The 17,979-nt window shown below is 40.3% G+C and overlaps 1 protein-coding gene across 4 annotated transcripts in view; it reads right to left on the bottom strand.

Moving 5' to 3' along the window:
• PJA2 (praja ring finger ubiquitin ligase 2) overlaps positions 1-16,248 on the bottom strand; it is a 40,965-nt gene extending 24,717 nt beyond the window's left edge. The window contains exons 1-2 of one of the 4 annotated variants that reach the window (XM_074931888.1): positions 16,140-16,187; positions 132-332 (exon numbers count right to left, since the gene is read on the bottom strand). In XM_074931888.1, the coding sequence (XP_074787989.1) occupies positions 132-332; positions 16,140-16,173 (235 nt within the window). In that variant the 5' untranslated portion in view covers positions 16,174-16,187. Of the gene's footprint in view, positions 1-131; positions 333-16,139 lie in introns of all 4 variants that reach the window. The other 3 variants (XM_074931889.1, XM_074931890.1, XM_074931891.1) reach the window with 3 other exon arrangements.
• Positions 16,249-17,979: the final 1,731 nt, after the last annotated feature.

The raw sequence follows: 17,979 nt of genomic DNA, 5'->3' as shown, positions 1-17,979 counted from the left end.
CCATATGAACTGTACTTTACACATTATTTAAGTGGCTACACTTTTCCCTTCACATTTCTCTGTGCTTTCTTCCTCCACCCCCAAGCATCCCTGTTTACAATTAAATGGCACACACAAAGATATGAACATACATAAAAAATTCTCTCTCTGAACATCCTCCAATTCTAACTGTTCACAATCTCCATTGTGTTGATGTTCACCTCTGTCTCGGCTATTCAAAGATGGTCTAAAACCAACACAGGCATGTCTTCTTCCATATCTTCTACCTGTAATAGTCTGATATCCTCCCACTGGTCTGGGCCAGTCAGGTTTGCCAGCTTCTTGACCCATTGCTACAAGAGATAATGGAGTAAAGAAAAAGACAGAGACACTTGTTAGACAACAATGTCTTTATAATCACTCTTTTCTCCAATATTTTGATATAATCTTTTTAGTAAAGATTTTTCCATTTCTCTAAAGTCTTGAGCTTCACTAACAATATAATTATTAAGAATCTGAAGTGCTCTGAGCACAGGTTATGAAAACTTTTCATCTACACTAAATACTGACAAAACACTGATCTTGCCCCCATCTTAACATTTGTAGTAAATAAGAGACTTTTAAAAAAATTTAAAAAAACAAAGTCACATGACATCTGACTTAAATGTGATACACTTCTGCATATAGCTCTGACACAACACTTATGTCACCTTGCAAAAAACATTTGCAAGCACTAGAGTGGAAAAGCCTTCAGGTAATGCAGCACAATTCAGCCAGCCCTAGCTAGCTTATCCCTGTGACAGGAAAAGTAGTTAATTAAAATCACACCTTCTAAAACAAAAGTCCCAAGTCCCAGGGAGAAGGCTTTTTCTTTACAGTAGGTAGTATGTTCAGGCACGGCCACAAGAGGCAATTGCCCACATATGGCTCCTATTATTACAGCAGTATATACTAATGGATCTTAATGCTTTTACCAGGAAAACAGGGGGCTAAGTAGTACAAGGAAACTTGAAAACCCGCGGTTTTTAACAGAGAAAAACATATTTTAATATAGAGAAAATCAGATATTTTAAAATAGTAGTAGTATCAGGTATTAATAATTTAACAGAAGGGTTCATGTCCAAAGGCTGTTGCCTGCACAAGTGCAGTCAGAAGTTCAGCATATCAGATGTTCAGTGTTTTTTTCATGTCCCTCTAAGTCACTTTTAATCTTCACTAGTTACAGAATTAACAAAGTAGCTTTCCTGGTCTTGAAACTCACCAAGCTGAAAAGGACACTTTAAAGTCCCAGAAGATAGTTTGCAACCATTAACACAGTTTTCTGAACTTCAGAAAAATAAGAAAGCTTTTTTTTTTTGGGCTGCACACCCAATCTCATCACTACCCATAAAAAAAAGAAGTGTACCTATATGCAAAGACACCGTTTATTAACAGTTATTTTATGCAGCTTCAAGTAGAATAGCCATTAGTACGGCTGGCAGTTGCAGTATGTGGACTGCCTAAAAGATACAACTGCACACATGTCCCAACTATCAAAGAGTCCAAGCAGATTTTTTTTCTTTGTTTTTTAAACTAGCATCCCTGTTGGAGCTGCCATTTTGCTATGACTGACATACAGGGAATTAACTCTGTTGCTGCATACCTAACACAAATCATGAAAAATAAAATGCAAGGAAAAAAATGAATATTTTTCTTGGGGCTGCACTCTCAAGTCACATGAGCCCTTGAAAGCTTTAATAAAGAAGCAAACAGAAGAAAGATACAGCTTCTAGTTAGAGCTAGTGTTAAAGAAGTTCAGACACATATTATACAAGAATTTGGTCTACAACTATCAGCATAGCAACCGTGAAAACATTTCTTAGCAATCTGCATGTCTGTTAAAAAAACAAACAAGTGCACTCCTAGGTAAAACAAAGAAAGACAGAATGAGTAGTGTAATGATGGTGGAAGTTTCAGGTGCTTAGAAAAGAATGCAAGTTCCAGGATAAGAAAAACAATCACTTTCTCTTTTAGCCTGACAGGGAAAAAAATAAGGTTATAGTAAACCAAACATGATTACACTTACCATAAAAAAACCTGCCAGAAGCCTAAAATATTACTGTTTCACTCCCAGATGAATTGACAGCAATAGTGAAGATTCTTGCCGTGCTTAAACTTGAGAGGCAAATATTTACAATTCAATTACTGAAAATTGCAACATTTAAGAAAATAAAACATGGAGTCTTTTATCTAGTGCCATCAGTTTCACTTTTTTGTTGTCTTTAGCCAGTTATAAAAAAAACATTTGCTGCAAAAAGATTGTGCTATGCCCTACCACATTTTATCTATGGCTCTAAAAATGTCCCTTACAAGATGTAATCCTCACCATGTCTTCTTTCCACTCTTCTTCCCACACATGAAATTTTTCCAACCACAGCCCAATTCCATGAACATTGAAAGTCCAAACATGTCCATCACTAGCTCCAATATGGTGATTTCTGCAAATCCGGGATGCAACTTTTTTGAATCTTTGCAGAAAAAAACAGTATGTATCAGAGGCTTTTTCCCTCATTTATCTATGAAGCTTTATGTAGTTTGATTACATAAAACCTTCCTTGAAAATATTTTCATATATACTGCCCATCATACATATTCATATAACCTGCCCATCTCACATTTAACAACAGAATCTAAGATGGTCAATTTGTTATAACTATACTACTCCTGCAATCCTTAGAAAGGTGAAAAATCTCCACCATCTTTGACAAAAAAGTCTGCAATGCAAGAAAAAGGGGACTGACAATTTTCTTAGTTAGTCAGCCAGTTAATACCCTTACATCAACCAGCAATTTGTCTTTATTCAAGCAAGCTCTGACATTTCTTAAATTCTTAAATTATAAAATTGCTGGTTAGCAGATCACCAAAGGGAGCTGACAATAAGCAGCCACATCCAAATTTGCAGAGCAGAAACCAACAGTTAGACTAGTAAATCAGCAGAGCACCAAAGAAATCTGCCCTAAAACTTAACACAAGCAGTTGAAACAAAAAAAGTAAAAAACCCAACATAATTGCCTAATTCTTGATTTTAGTTTGTTCTCTAAAACATCAGTATTGTTCAAAACCAGATGCCTACACAAGAGTCAAACTTATGAATGCAAATGTTCTATTTTTAAAAAATTGAAGTTCACAGCATGTAAAAAATCTTTAAAGCTAGGTGTAATGCACTACATGTTTTGTTTCAAATAATTCTCTCATATAGCATATCTCATCTTGTATTCAACTGTTCTTAAAAGATACATCCTACAGTTACTATTCTGCCCTGGGAAAGATTTATTGTGAAATATTTATGTTGTGAAAGCTTTCACTGTTTACTGAAAGTCTGGATGTCACATTTGGTCTACTGGAGAAGTTAACTTTTACCTTGATACAAAAATACCTCAATATGAGAGAATCCAGAGACCAATTTACAAGAAATTCTTCAGGCAATCAAGTTCCTGAGACACATAATATCCTCTCTCAGGTCATTCTTCTAGGCTAATGCAACCTTAAAAGTGGATATTGCTCTATCTCTTTTCAGAAGCTGAGTTTAGCAGTCCTGTTCAAAACACACCCAATACCTGCTGACACCACAGTTCTGCAAAACTGACCAGTCTTAGAGATGCCACACATCAGTGACTAAATAACCAAGGTAGTGTAAACAGGCTAGTTATTCTCAGGCTAATGATGTTTATACACACACCTCCATCCTTTTGAAAGGGTACTTAGAGTCACCTGAATTCCTCAAAGGATCATTAGCAGCTGTCGTAAAGCAGAAGAACATTTTAGATTAACAGAGCTGGATCCAAAAAGCCCTAAACATCTCCTAAAACGCACAGTGCATAAACAGCTAGGACTACCCTTTCCCAGGCACTGCCTTAAGCACTGACACAGCTGCATGCTGCTTCTTTACTTCTACAAATACTGCACTAAGGACTCCACTCCCTAGAGCCAGCAAACTACAGGATATAAGAAAGCCTCTGAATCTGGACCCAATCCATCTGACTTGCATAACCAATGTATCCTCTCCAACAAAAAACAGTTTTTCCATAAGTAACACAATGTTTAAGGCTAACTGTAGATGCATGCATACCTAGTGTTGGGATTCTAGAGGGCTTCCTGTGAGAGAATGGCCATGTGAGCAATCCTGTATGAGAACAAGACTGATAAGAGCCTCAGCCAAGCAAGAATGTGATAAGGATGTGACCCTCAATGAGGGGGGAGAAACTCGACGAGACAAACAACCCCCGGAAGGGGTTGGGACGGAAGAGGAAGTTCCACAAGGCAGGAAGCCTGGCAAGGCTGATGTGGCACTTTTTATCCAATCCTAAGAAGGTTTAAAGCGCGGGCTAAGTTAACTGTCCAATCTTGAGGACTTGTACTGCATGTTACTCACGTGTGCGGGAGAACATGGGCTTTCTTAGTTGTAATAAACAGGCATTGCTTGATCACATTAGTCGTGTGCGTGCTCAGCTCTCCCGCAACCTAGAACTGTAACTTGAGTATTCAGAAATTATCCATCCCCTTGACCATAATCCTACATGTAAGTATCAAACCATTCTAATTTACAGAGCCAAATTTAGGACCATTGCATGCCAAGTCCTCTGACAGGATCCCAGTCCTCATACACTGAAACCCAGACACCTCCCTTTGCTCTCCACCACCTTTTCTTCTCCCCTATCCTTTTAACTCTCACATCCTGCGCAGTAGAAAAAAAAAAGAGAAGCAGTTTTCTGTGATCAAGGACTGCATGACCTAGATCTACAACACTACTCCAAAAAATGACCACCACCCATGCAGACAGAAGACACCAACTGCAGCATACACTTAACTCCTGAACATGGCAACGTCTGCTACCACAGAAGCAGGCAGGGTGGTCATATTCTTGACTCCTAGAACTGCTGTTACCTACCTAGCCAGCACCACTTTGTCGAAGCAGAGTCTAGTCCACAGAAGCAATGGTAAAAAATTACAAAAGTTAAAGAAATCAGTTTATCTAAAGCAGTTCTGAACACCTGAACAAAATCTTGCCTTCCTTCCAAGAGCTGAAATACTGAAAACCTGCCCTTACATACCTAGCAATTTTTGTAGTTAAGGAGAAAGCAACTGAGTTTCATAACCTCCACTGAAAAAAATACTATAAACCTAGAAACTTCACAAGGACATTTTCAATTAAGTATTCCATCAAATTTACCTGGATCTTGTTTTCACCCTATAATGTCCAATTTCATTTTGTTAGCATCATTCATTCACACATAGTCACCTCCTAGGTCTATTAAATACCTCACAGGGGGAAAACAAAATTAAGTTTGTGGCGTGGAGAGAAAGGGAGGAAATCAGGAAGCAGGGGTAAATCAGGGAGGGGGGGAGCAGTTCCAAGTGTTTTTCATCCAGAAGCGGGGAAGGGGCAGGGTGTATCAGTTTTCTGCTGCAGAAGGTATTTCACTAGCTTTTTTTTTTTTAAAAGACATATAAAGTTAGCTTCAAACACCTCTCTAAGAAGTGTCTTTTTAAATCTTTCAATAAGTCCCGACTTTTTCTGCTCTCAGATTTTTCCCAGCATTCAAAAAAAACTTGTATGCATATTCTGGTCTCAATCTCACCAACACCTGACAGAGAAGGAAAAACAAATCTGCTTTATCATACTCAGCTGCTCTTTTTTTCTTTTACATCTATTAGTTACAGAAACCATTCCCTTCAAGGCAAGAACAAGATTTTACATTCAAGGCTTGAAAAGGGAATGTATGTAATACTAACAAAATTACTGTTTTCTAGGTTACTGTCTTAAAAAAAATAATCTACATTTGCTCACACAAGTGTATGAATGCATTTGGCTGTCAAATGGGTGAAATTTAAAACCAACTCACATTTTTGACATCCTTTCCCTTACCTAATTCTGAATCATAATGAAAGCATATTCCTGATCAACTCAAAAAAGATGCAGGTTAAAATATTCACATTTTCTTTTAAACTGTATTAGCCAATGTTCTTTATCTGTAACCAATATACTACATCTCTTTCTTTCCTGCAGGTACTGAAAGCTTCCAAGAGCAGATGAATTTAAAAGAAATTTGAATTAGAATGAAGAATTTTCAGTTTTCTAAGCACCACTGCTCAGGATGGTGGAGAGGTTACTCCATTTCAGTCAACAGAAGAAAGGCCAAAAGGCAGAGGGATATTTCAATAATTTAAAACTGTCACAATTTTCCTCTTTTGCCACTATAAGCAGATTAACACTGAAATTCTTTAAATGTTTAGTTATGCTCACAAGCTTCAAACTATATACACGCACACATTATCACACAAAACAATGAATATTCAGTCAGAATTTACCTTCACTGTCTGGGATTTATCTAAACCTCAGAAAACCAAATGTCATTGTCTAGGCCAGGTAGGCAGCTAAGCACCACACAGCTGCTCACTCACACCCCCACCCAGTGGGATAGGGAAGAGAGTCAAAAGGGTAAAAGTGAGAAAACTCACAGGCTGCGATAAAGAGAGTTTAATAATTTTTTTTTAAAAAAAGAAAAAAAAAGAATAAAGAGGAAAAGAAGCAAAAGCAAGGAAAAAGTGATGCAAAACCCCCCTAATTGCTCACCAGCAACACAACAATGCCACAACAATTCTAAAGTAACAGCAGTCTGGCCAACCTCCTTTCCCCCAACCAGTTTTATTGCTGAGCCTGATACCTCTTTGGTCAGCTGGTGTCAGCTGTCCTGGCTGTGTCCCCTCCCAACTAACTTCTTGTGCACCTCCAGCCTACTCACTGGTGGAGTGGTGTGAGAAGCAGAAAAGGCCTTGGCTCTGTGTAAGCACTGCTCAGCAAGAACTAAAACATCCCTGCGTTATCAGCACTGTTTTCAGCAAAAAATCCAAAACAGAGATTCATACAAGCTGCCATGAAGAAATTTAACTCTATCCCAGCCAAAACCAGCACACTGTATCATAAGCAAAAATTAAACATATTTCTACAGAATGACATTTATTAATCCAGAAGTTCCTTCTTCACAGTCTTTGTTTTAACAGTGACTTCAAGCTGCTCACTAGGATATTTGAGAACACAGTAGCGATTACTTCCATAAGCAGTATCAGCTCAGCTACATGTAGACTGAAAAATGGAATATGCTTCAGGGATTTATTTTTCAGGCATTAATTACTGTCTTTTCATCAACTTTCCAGGTCATTTCGCACTCTCCTTTGAGCTACGGATTTCACTAAGTCAATGCTTTTACTTAGTACAGTTCCTTCTCTTTGCCTAAGGCTGAAAGTAGCCTGTAGTCCAAGTTCAATAAATTGAAAGGTTGGTCTACCAATGAATTCATTTACATGAAAATAAAACTTTTTTTTTTACCTCTCAGATTATAGAAACTGATTACTTTGTTAATGACTGGAACAGCAGCTGGCTGCACCTTCAAACAGACTGACCAGTTTAGGTCTCTGGAATCTCAAGAGTGCAAAATCCTTTAGGCAAACATGAATCAGGTGTTTTTTCCACTGTGGGCCTAACTTTGGGAACACAGCATAGGCAATTAAAGATCTCTGAACACCTTTGTGAATAAGGAAATGTTTACTTGTCACCTTGCTCACTTCAATGACAAAAATGATTCTGCATTTTAACACTTATTTACAGCGCTAATGAAAATATTAATCACAGCAAATTTACATTTTGTGAACTTCAAAGCCATTGCTGGGCTCTTCACACTTAGTTATTAAGACACTCCAAACTAAACTCATAACTTAAAAGCATTCATTCATACTTAGTGTTAATGTTTATACTAACGCTACTAGCCTGACTGTATCAATTTTAATATAACCAGAATCAATGCCAGCAACAGTAAAGCAGTGATACAAGGCAGTCTTATGACACTAAGCATATACAGTACCTAAATTAGGTACTGACACTTTTAAGACAGTTCACTCATTCTCTGCTTTGAGCTGCCTCGCCGCAAATTCCCTGCAGCTGTATACTTGGAGTAAGGCTATTTGCACAAACTTTCTGCTCCAGCAGCAGAAATAAGAGATCTGCACCAGGCTGTGCTCCCTGAAGCAGTACTGGAAACCACAGCAGCAGCGCACAGCCAGTTTTATTTGGTAACAGGCAAGGAGAGGAAGGCTGTGCATTCCCAGCCCTGAAAAGGAGGGGAGGGATTTAGTTCCAGAGCACCCTTCCACTCCAGTTTTTATCATGGGCCAAACCCTCAGTCTTCAAACAGACCCCTTCTCCAAGGTAATTAGTAGCATATTAATGTAGGAAGCTTGGTGATGTTGTATGAAGTGTATCATTTGTGCTTAAAATGTAAATGGTTAGTAATCAACAAATTAGAGGACGGAAACTAAAAGGCAGCTTCAGAAAAAAGGCTTTCTGTTTCAACAGAAAAGATAGGAATACAAATTTGAAGCAGGCTTTATCACTTTTTCTTCCTCTGCTTACTGATGAACACAATCTGTTTTAGCTCAAATCCATACAAATGCTTCAGTGTTAGACTATGTGAACATAAGACAGCCCTTGGAATTGCCTGAAAAGATAATAAACATATAAATCCAAAACATTACGAGCACACACACACCACACCCCCCCATTTTAAAATGAATGGCCCCCAAAAGCAAGGTTGATACTGATCTTATACAGACACTGGCAAGCTGATAGCAGCTTTCTTCCACTTCAATACTAGACAATTTCTATTTTACATTTCCCTGAAAGTTAGCAGTTTTGTATACATTTTGTGCCATAAATGCAAAACTGAGGTTCTGAAATTTTACATCCATTAAGGCATACAAATATAAATAGTTCAATTATTGCATTTATCAGAGCCTTAGTCAATATGCAGGCTAGAAGAAGCAAGTTAATTAATATTTTGGACATCATCTGCATACCCTAATCTCAATTAGTGACCTCCTATAATCAGCATATACAATTCACAACTACCCAAATGAAAAATTTTGCCAGACTTTAAAGGGAACAGGTGCTGGCAGTACACAAACAATAGCATATATGAAAGAAAGTCTAAATGGTTGCTGTGAAGGAAATGCAGTAGATATATTCACAAAGCAATTAGTATTTAGCAAAGTCATGAAGAAAAAAGAGACAAGACTGCTTCAAGTCCAGAACTACTTTTACAAGTGAAGCCCAGTCACCATCTCTCCATGCAGAAGTGTCTGAACGGGAGTTGCTATAAACCACCATCTTGATACAGTTCCTTTCCATCTTCAGACATCCTCCTTAAAGATCCTGCACAGTTCCTATTTCTTCATCCAGGCTCTTCCAACAAACATGGGTTCACAGAATCCCTCTACACAGGTGTCTGCCATCTGCTCACTTCAGCCAAGGAGACAAGGTTAGGCTGGCTTGCTCTGATGCTGCTTCAGCTGTGGTTACAACAGTGTGAATTTACACAGCTTTACCAAATCTCCTTCTTTGAAGGTCTAATTCTGTCTTCATTCTTTTAAAGCTCTGCAGATAGTTGTATTAGCACAGCTGAGGCAGTAGAATAGAGCCAGATGCAAGCAGCTGGAAGCAGGAATTGCTACAAAAACTCTGCTGCCAAAGCCTGCTCTACACTGGGCACTGATCTGTAACCATTCCAGCACCAATTTTTCACTGTCCTCTGATGATCTAGCTGCTCCAACATTATACACAATTTCTGCATCATTTACAGTTTATTTGGACTGTCTTGTGCTGATTTTAGCCCAGCTCTCCTTACTTTATTACATAAACCTGTAAGTAGTCTAAATGCATCACTTTATTCTTCCTTGCCTTTGACTCAGTCCCAGCTTTGGTAGTGATGCCTGCAAGCAGTTGGTGCTAATTGCTACAAGGGGTCTCAGACAAGAAAGCACCCAAGGACATAATTTTTGCAACTGTGATGGGTGCATCCTGGGGAGGGCAGAGAAACCAACAGATACCTGTGGGAGCCAGAGATAAGAAAGCTGAGAAACTTTACAGATGGAGCAATGAGCCAAGACCAGACCTTATATGAAAAAGGATTCAAGAGTGACACCTCAATGTCAACAACCACTAGGAACCAACCACCAAAGACCACCAAAAAACCCCCACGGAAGCCCCACAGAGACCCTTCCCCAAATTTTAGTACACTTGCACAATATATTAACAAATGGAAATAGGTGTGTACTTCTCAGAAATTACATGAATATTCATTTCTTTTATCGCATATAAGTGTGCCCTTGTCTTTCAGCATGCATGTTAGGTGGAATGATCCCCCATGAATCCAGCACTTCAATAAGGAATGCCTGCCTTCTAAAACTTTAGACTAAGTCCGAGGGGGTTCTTTTGAGACCAAATTTATGGTAACAGTAGGACATGTAGATCTGTCCTACCAACTGCCAGCTCTGGTAACAATAACTGCTTTTTCAGTTTTTGTCCTGACAAATAGCTTCAGCAGAAATTCCACATTAAATCTCAAGAGGGGAGATTAAGTAACTGAAGTACTAAAAGCTTTCAAAGATAAGGACCAGTGTATGTGTCACATACTAACCATTTAAGTCCCATCCTCCCTTTGAAAGTTAGCCTTACAACTTTAAGAATTAAAAGCCTAACTTTGTCACTAGCCCCTGTAGCAACATTCTGTGTTAATACAGAACACTATTATGGGCTGATAATCATCAGCTTCATATCTCCCTCCTTCTCCACCACAACTTTTTGTAATCTAAATATGTGTACTATACTAAGGGCATGGAAGTAGTATTTTTTACCTACTGCTTTTCAGAAGATGCCCAGAAATTCAATCCTTATTTTTAATAAGGTATACTGGTAGTCTGTCTCCTCTCCCACTCAAATTATGCATCCACTAAAAAAAAAAACCCAAAAAGCACCAAAACCCCCTTATCTGTCCTCTTTTCCCTTTGCCTATGACTTTCACATTTTGCACTTCTGTTTCAGTTCCAATTACAAACTTTCTAGAGAAGGAAGCCTCTCTAGAGCTGAAAGACAGCAAATAGAAGCCAGCACTAAACAAAATGCCAAAACTTTTCTACAGTTTAAGCAGACATGGTTCACTTCTGTCAGAGCAGATGACCTCAGCATACTTTAAGAAGTTATAAGTCACTTCATTTCTCCCTGACAAACACAGCAGATAAGAGATCACAAGAGAATCCCAAGGTGGAAGTTCAGGTACTTGAAACACTTAAACAATGGAGAGATACAATTCAGCCAGCTATCAGGCTCAAAGACATATTTTTGCACGGTTGTTTTTCATCTTACATAACTGCATTTATTAAAGCAAAGTTAACCCAAAATGTGTAATGAATCTTCATCCACTACCAGAAGTAGTGGAAGTAATTTTTGTGGAAGTAATTTTTTTTTCCTGAAGAACAGCAAAAACTCACTGCTTTTCCTTTCATAAAGGGAATTCTGTATCTTGGATACAAGGGTAACAAGTCTCTGATCCAACTGACAGACAGAAGAGCTTGTCTGAAGTCAGTTGTGTCTCCGAGACTTAAATTTTTGAAACAAAATGTGAAGTGATTCTAATATACCTGTGAAAAAAGTGTGATCATTCTCATGAAGAGAAGTACAGGACATTATTGTCATGTAGAAATCGATAACTCAGCAAATTACCAAAGGGGAACTAATTGGCATTATGCAGCTAAGCAGAAGGGCAATGGAAGATTATAGAGGACCACAGTTACAACGGCAACATACAGAGCTGTATTAGAGTGAAGGTTACAAAACATGAAAAGTAACCTTTCTATCCTGATTGATGCTGTTAAAATCATATCTAGTACTCTGTGTATAGTTTTAAGTACTACAGAAAAGATCACTCTTAAATGGCAGCAAGGAAGATTTCCCTGAAACTTGGAAACAACACATGGAAATGACATAAGGGAAATGTCTCTACGAGTAGGAATATCATCACTTAAACAGACTGACTGGAGAGGCTGAAGAATATCAATCAGCAATGCAACCCAACGAAAGGGATTCAAACAAACATCTAGTGAAGAAGTGCTGTGAGGAAGGGCTGGGAGAGAAGAAAAGCCTGACAGGATGACTGACATTTCTACCAGTCCCACCATCATTTCCCTTAACCTGCCGTCCCGAATTTCAGATATTTATTCTGTTCCCAGGGCTGGAATCACAAACATACATAACTATGTTAGGGCAGAGGGGAAAATCTGTGCACTTTTTTCCGCAAACCCCTGGTGTGTAGACTAAGATACAACGCAACTCCCAATTGCTATTTGCTTGCTTTCAGCTAACTTGTAGATAAATCACAATTTCTCTACTGATGAACTTCCCTGTTACTTTTACACTTTTTTTCTGTTTTAAAAATGTCTAAAAGGTTACACAGTTGATACGTTGTATGAAACTGAACCAGTTTTACTGGGTGTGGTACTAATACACGATTTTCTTGGTCATCTCCTTTCCAAAATAATCACTTTTCACTTAAAGCACCTTATTACAATCTTGGAAACTCATTACAGATCCATTACCTAGGACCCAAGGTTTAGGTCTCAAAAACACCGTTGCAGATTCCTGATGCTGAGAACTGCTCAAAATTTTAACAGCACTACTTTTTTTAAGCTGTCACCAAGCTACAGTTATCTTGTTCACCAAACATGTGATGAAGACACACACATATAAAGATACAAAGTCAACTCCAGAGGCATTAAAACAGTCTTTTTTGCTACTGTTTTAAAATAATTTGGGTTATGGAAGGTTCTCTTGACTGTTTCAGAAATATCACCTTTGGCACTAAGCTGACAGAGTAGAGACATTTTGGTGTAACTGATTATCACTACTCTGCCAAGCAATCATGCACAATCCACCCTCAGGGTAAGAACCATTTCTCTGTATTTTACTTTTCTGTAGTATCAACTAGTTGCATCATTTCATACTCAAATCAATTATCACCTTGGATTTTCTTTTCCCTGTTTAGCACCTAGCACAGAGATATTGGTGATGTCACAGCAACACATAAAAACCGCAGGGTATTTCTCATCTGAACAACTGCAGACTTTTCAGGTAATGTTTTAATAATTGTAAGCACATACGAGCCAGCTGGGATTCTCTCTGCTTCCATAGACACATATCTAGTTACTAGAAATGCTGTATGAGGGTCTAGTATCAAAACATCACACTTGAAATTAATCAACTTTAAAAAGCTGTTTTAAAACTGTTCAGAATAATTAACACAATTGGCAGGAGACTTTCTGAATACTTTTTTCCACTGTGATGTATGAACATTTAGCAATTTACATGGCCATCCATTCTGTCAGCCTTGCAAAGTATTCTACTCATTACTATAAGCTTGTTATTAATTACTTCGATTTCCCATATAAATAAGTTACAGCCCTGCTTGACAAATACCACCAGCCAGGTGTGGCCTATTAAGAGTACCAACGTTCTTAAAATACTTACTATATTTTACACTTTGACAAGTCAAATAGGGTCCCCTATATCAAACATGTAGTGCATTACTTCAAGTAGTTCAGGGTATTCCTGTGATAAACAGCATGAAGTATGTTTTGTTCAAGCTCAGGCTATCAAAACCACAGAAGCTCAAGTTTCAACACTGATTGAAAGCACCATCCTAAACTCAGGTTAGTGGGTCTTTTAAGGATATTCAAAAAAATCGCTCCTCCGTCCACAGATGCTCTGAACAGAATGCTGAACTTAGCTAGCATTCCACTTCCCCAGTGGTTTGGGTTTACCTGTATTTAGCCTACATTCAAAGCTGTTTATCTAACTCAAACATTGTATCAAAGTATTAACTGAAGTTTTGAAATACATTTGCCAACTGAAAAGAACACAAAGTAGACCTTTAGGACATGTCCAAATAACACTAATAAACATAGATAAAAGACTGCTGAAAAGTCATTATAAATCTGCAGTGGACTACCAGGCTTACAGTCCTATCCATAAAAATGCAGGGTATCATTAACATATCAGTGAATACATGAATTAGAACAAGTTTGCTCTCCATACTTTGTTCAAAATATTGTTCAGAAATATTAAGATAAACATTCATTGAACTGTGAATTTTATGCTCACAACTTCAATCACATCCACAGCTCCAATGACTCAGATGCCAAACAGTACTTACACTGCAAACTACAAGCCAGTGACTGTCCACCTTACAAATGTATTGTCCTCAGTACAACAGGATTCTGGCCTCTACTACTGTAGAACACTTGTTTTATTCAAGCCTTCCGAGACACCAAGAACCAAAACAAACTCAACAAGTACTATGGACCACAGGGAGATTACTACTTAAAAAAGTAGCAGTTGCATCTTAACTTTTTGCCACAAATTCTCACAACAGTATTTGCTGAATTAATCCAATACATTGTACAGTATTTTTCATTTGCTATGCTGAACCGCTTTCGCAGGAGTAAACATCTTCATGGGAACTGCCAGCTTAGCAAGGCAGTAATTCATAAATGCCTTATTTTGATGAGGCTTTGATTTGTCAAGAACTTGTGCACACTACTACAATGCATTGCAATTCACTGAGTTGGCAAAGGAAATAAAGAAATAGTCATATTTCACAGAAGTTTCCTGAGCCTGCATTTTAATGCAACTTCAAAATAATGATTTTTCTGAGCAACTTTTTCCATTTCCTTTCTTTAATGGGTGAGAAAGAGCAGGAAATAAATTCTGTGCAAGTCTGACTCAGCTATAAATAAACTTATTTTATTACGTACATTTGCTTAAATTTAAATATGCATGCTTCTAAGTGAAATTTACATCTATAAAGGATGTGTTCTTCAGGATTTGTGCACTAACAGAGAACAGTAACAGTCTGACGGCACTCTTTATTGCCACAGGACACGATTTTTTTTTTTTTCTAAATAGAGTGTAACGAAATTTTAATCAAAAATCAGTCCCCTAAATCACTTAACTGTGTACACACACAAGTGCAAATCAAGAACCACACTGAAAGAACAAAGTGTCTGAACATGTCAAGAATACAGAAAGAACCTAAAAACGGTCTCTAAGCTTTCACACACATCCTATAAAGTACTCAGCATGACAGTTATAATACCAACTTTTTATATCTTTGTGCATCATGCAGATTCACATTATATAACTTCATAAAGTGTTAATTCACCAGCAGTATCCAGTCAGGCATATCTACAGCGCACAGTATTGTGAGAGAACTCAATTCCACCACAGCCAGCTCCGCTGAAGACAAGCGGTTCAAGTGAACCTGCTAAAGGTGCAACACCAAAGCATACACAGGAAACACCCTCAAGGAGGCTCTCATGCAGGTGCAAAACCCACCCTGCGCAGTGTAACTACAGGTTAACGCATTTTTGCTCGTGTGTAAGAAAATGCACACTTTTAGCTGATGCACCTTAAGAAACCTCTGGAGTCCAGACCTAAGACAGTCTTCTGTCCCTCAACGTGGGGGTGATGCTGGCTCAGACCACCTCTCCTCCAGCAAACAGGTAGTGTGCTTCATAACTAAGTGCAAGCAATGTCAAGTGGCTTGCTGTAGGAGTGAGCCTGCTCGCACCGCTTTTTATTTTGTTGGAGGTAGTGCAGTGCGAACCCAATCCGCCCAGCTGGCGCGGCTGCTCTTGAAGGCTTGCCGCGCACAACTGCCCGCCACCGCCGACGGCTATCTGGCCTCAGCACCGGGCAGCAGGCTCCCCCTTCCGCCTGGGAATAACGAGTCACCGTCATATCGTGTGGGGAAAGAAAAAACAAAACAAACCAAAACGAAACCCAAAAGCAAAAAGCTTTGAGCTGAAGGCCTGCCTGTGTCAGCTGTGTAGCTTCGCGCCCGACCAGCCTCCCCGCGCCCACCAACGGCCTCGGCCCCTCACGCACAGGCCCGCTGCGCTGGACGGAAGCGGCCGCGGTGCCCTCTCGCACTCTGCCTCGGCACCCTGGCTGTGGCCCTCGCCCTCGGCCACAGCACCACTGAGGCCACCCATGCGCCAGGCCGGGCCCCGCAAGCCTCTCCCTTCGGGGAGGCCGCCGCTCCACGGCCGATGTGGCGGGCCCGGGGGCTGAAGACGGGGCCCGAGGGCTGAAGACGGCCGCGGCGCGGCCCTACCTAGCTCTACTACCGCCCTCCCTCCCCAGCCGGAGACCGCACGCAGATCCCCGGGCTTGAGCCGAGGCTGGCCCGAACCCAACCGGCAGCCGCTAAGCCGGCCCCCGCGGGACCCCCACTCACCCCTTCCGAGCGCGACTCGCCCGCCTCCCCGCATCCGCCGCCTGCCTGCCCGCGTCCGCCACTACAGCCAATACATGGCCAGGGTGCAGACGCAGCCACCAATCCCGGCCAGGGGGGCGGGAACCGAGGCAGCGGGCTCGCCCCTGACGCCCACGGGAGGGGGCGGGCTCTGGGGCGGGGCCTCGGCGCGGAGGGCGTTCGGGTGCCGGGTCGGGCTCGGCCCGTCCCGGGGGGCGCTGCCGCTCCTGCCCCGGGGCCTCCCCCCCGCTCCTGAGTGCCCCGCAGCCCCGCTGCCGCCCGGGGGGTGCCCCGTGGTGCCCGGTGTGTCCCCGGTGGCGGGGCGTGGAGTGGATGGGGGCGGTGTAGCTACAGCCGCCGGAGGCCACGGCACATCGCGGCCGTACCGGCTGAGGTGAGCAGGGGCGCCGTGGCGGCCGGAGTGCCACATAATCCCCAGCCACCACAGAGCTGCTCACCTGGGGTGGGGTCCTGCTCGGATTTCGTCTTTCTGGCCTTTATTTATTGTCTGTTACTGAATAAATTAGTTAGCCTTTCAGTCAATCTTTTAATCATGCAGACTGACAATCTCTGGGACGGTCACTTTTATATGAATTTAGAAGGAGATTTTAATATTCAGAGGCAGGCAGAAAGCAATTTCACATTATACTGTGGAGAAGTAGGAAAGGGTGTCACAAAGATTTATGCACAACTTTGGGCAACATACTTGGTACTAAAGAGGGAGATAAGCAAAAAGACACACGCTTTACAAAGGAAAAAAAGCAGCAGAACAAGGGAAAAGAAAAATAATGGCCTCGTGCAAGAACTGTGCTATGTTCTGTGTGTACAGAAAGCAGGAGAAAAAGTGCACAGCATTTGGGGTGACAGAGGACAGACTATGTCATACGAAAATAAGGCCAGAGAAGATATGCTGCACATTTTCTACAACAATAAAGTTTCACCTATTTTCAACTACTATTTTTGTAAAATTTCAATACTGATTTTGATTAATATGACTAGTCATTCCTCATGGAAATCTCTCATGATAACTTTGTGTAGAATATTTCCACTAGCATACACTTACATTGTATGACACTCTTGTCGTAAGTATCCATACACTCCATTCTAAGAATAAACAGTATCAGTTCTTGGGGAAAAAAAAAAAAAAAAAAAAAAAAAAAAAAGGTAAGTACTAGATGATGCTATCATAGACTGCTTCCATCTACAACAGAATTTTTCTAATTGTTCAGTATTATCATGCTGGATACCCAAGAATGAATAATCTATGAACATCAATTATCTACTTGTTGAAACATGACAACCAGGACTGAGAATAGACTTCATCCCCAAAGAAAAAAAAAGAGTTGGACTTAATAAAATGTGATTTTTTGAATGTGTCCCATATTCCTGCTGCTTCTCAGCAACAAGAATCTCTGGTCATCCATTTTCTTACAACTCCTCTCCTCCTCTCTTACATTATCCGTTCAGTTTCCACTCATCGGCCATTCTGCCCTTCCATGTTTCCTGTGATTATTTTTTATGTCCCTCTATTTTAAGCAAGACAAGCAACAGGGCATGCTGTGGCTGGTTACTAGCTTTCTATATGCTAAGAGCTTAGCCAGTATATGCATGCTGACTGCTACTCAGAAAACCAGATAAATGACTAGCCGTAGAGTTCACGCTCAACAGAAGTGCTGACTGCTTTCTCCTGTACATAGCTGCTAATTTTTGCAGAACTTACAGAGATCTAAGTATGTTGAAGATACTCATCTGAGTAATAGGAATGAAGAAAAAGCAGAGGCATTCAGTGCTTTTTTTGCCTAAGTCTTTAATAAAGCTGACA

Source organism: Athene noctua, chromosome Z (assembly GCF_965140245.1).
Source record: "Athene noctua chromosome Z, bAthNoc1.hap1.1, whole genome shotgun sequence".
Lineage (NCBI taxonomy): Eukaryota > Metazoa > Chordata > Aves > Strigiformes > Strigidae > Athene > Athene noctua.
This window is presented reverse-complemented; position numbering and strand designations above follow the sequence as displayed.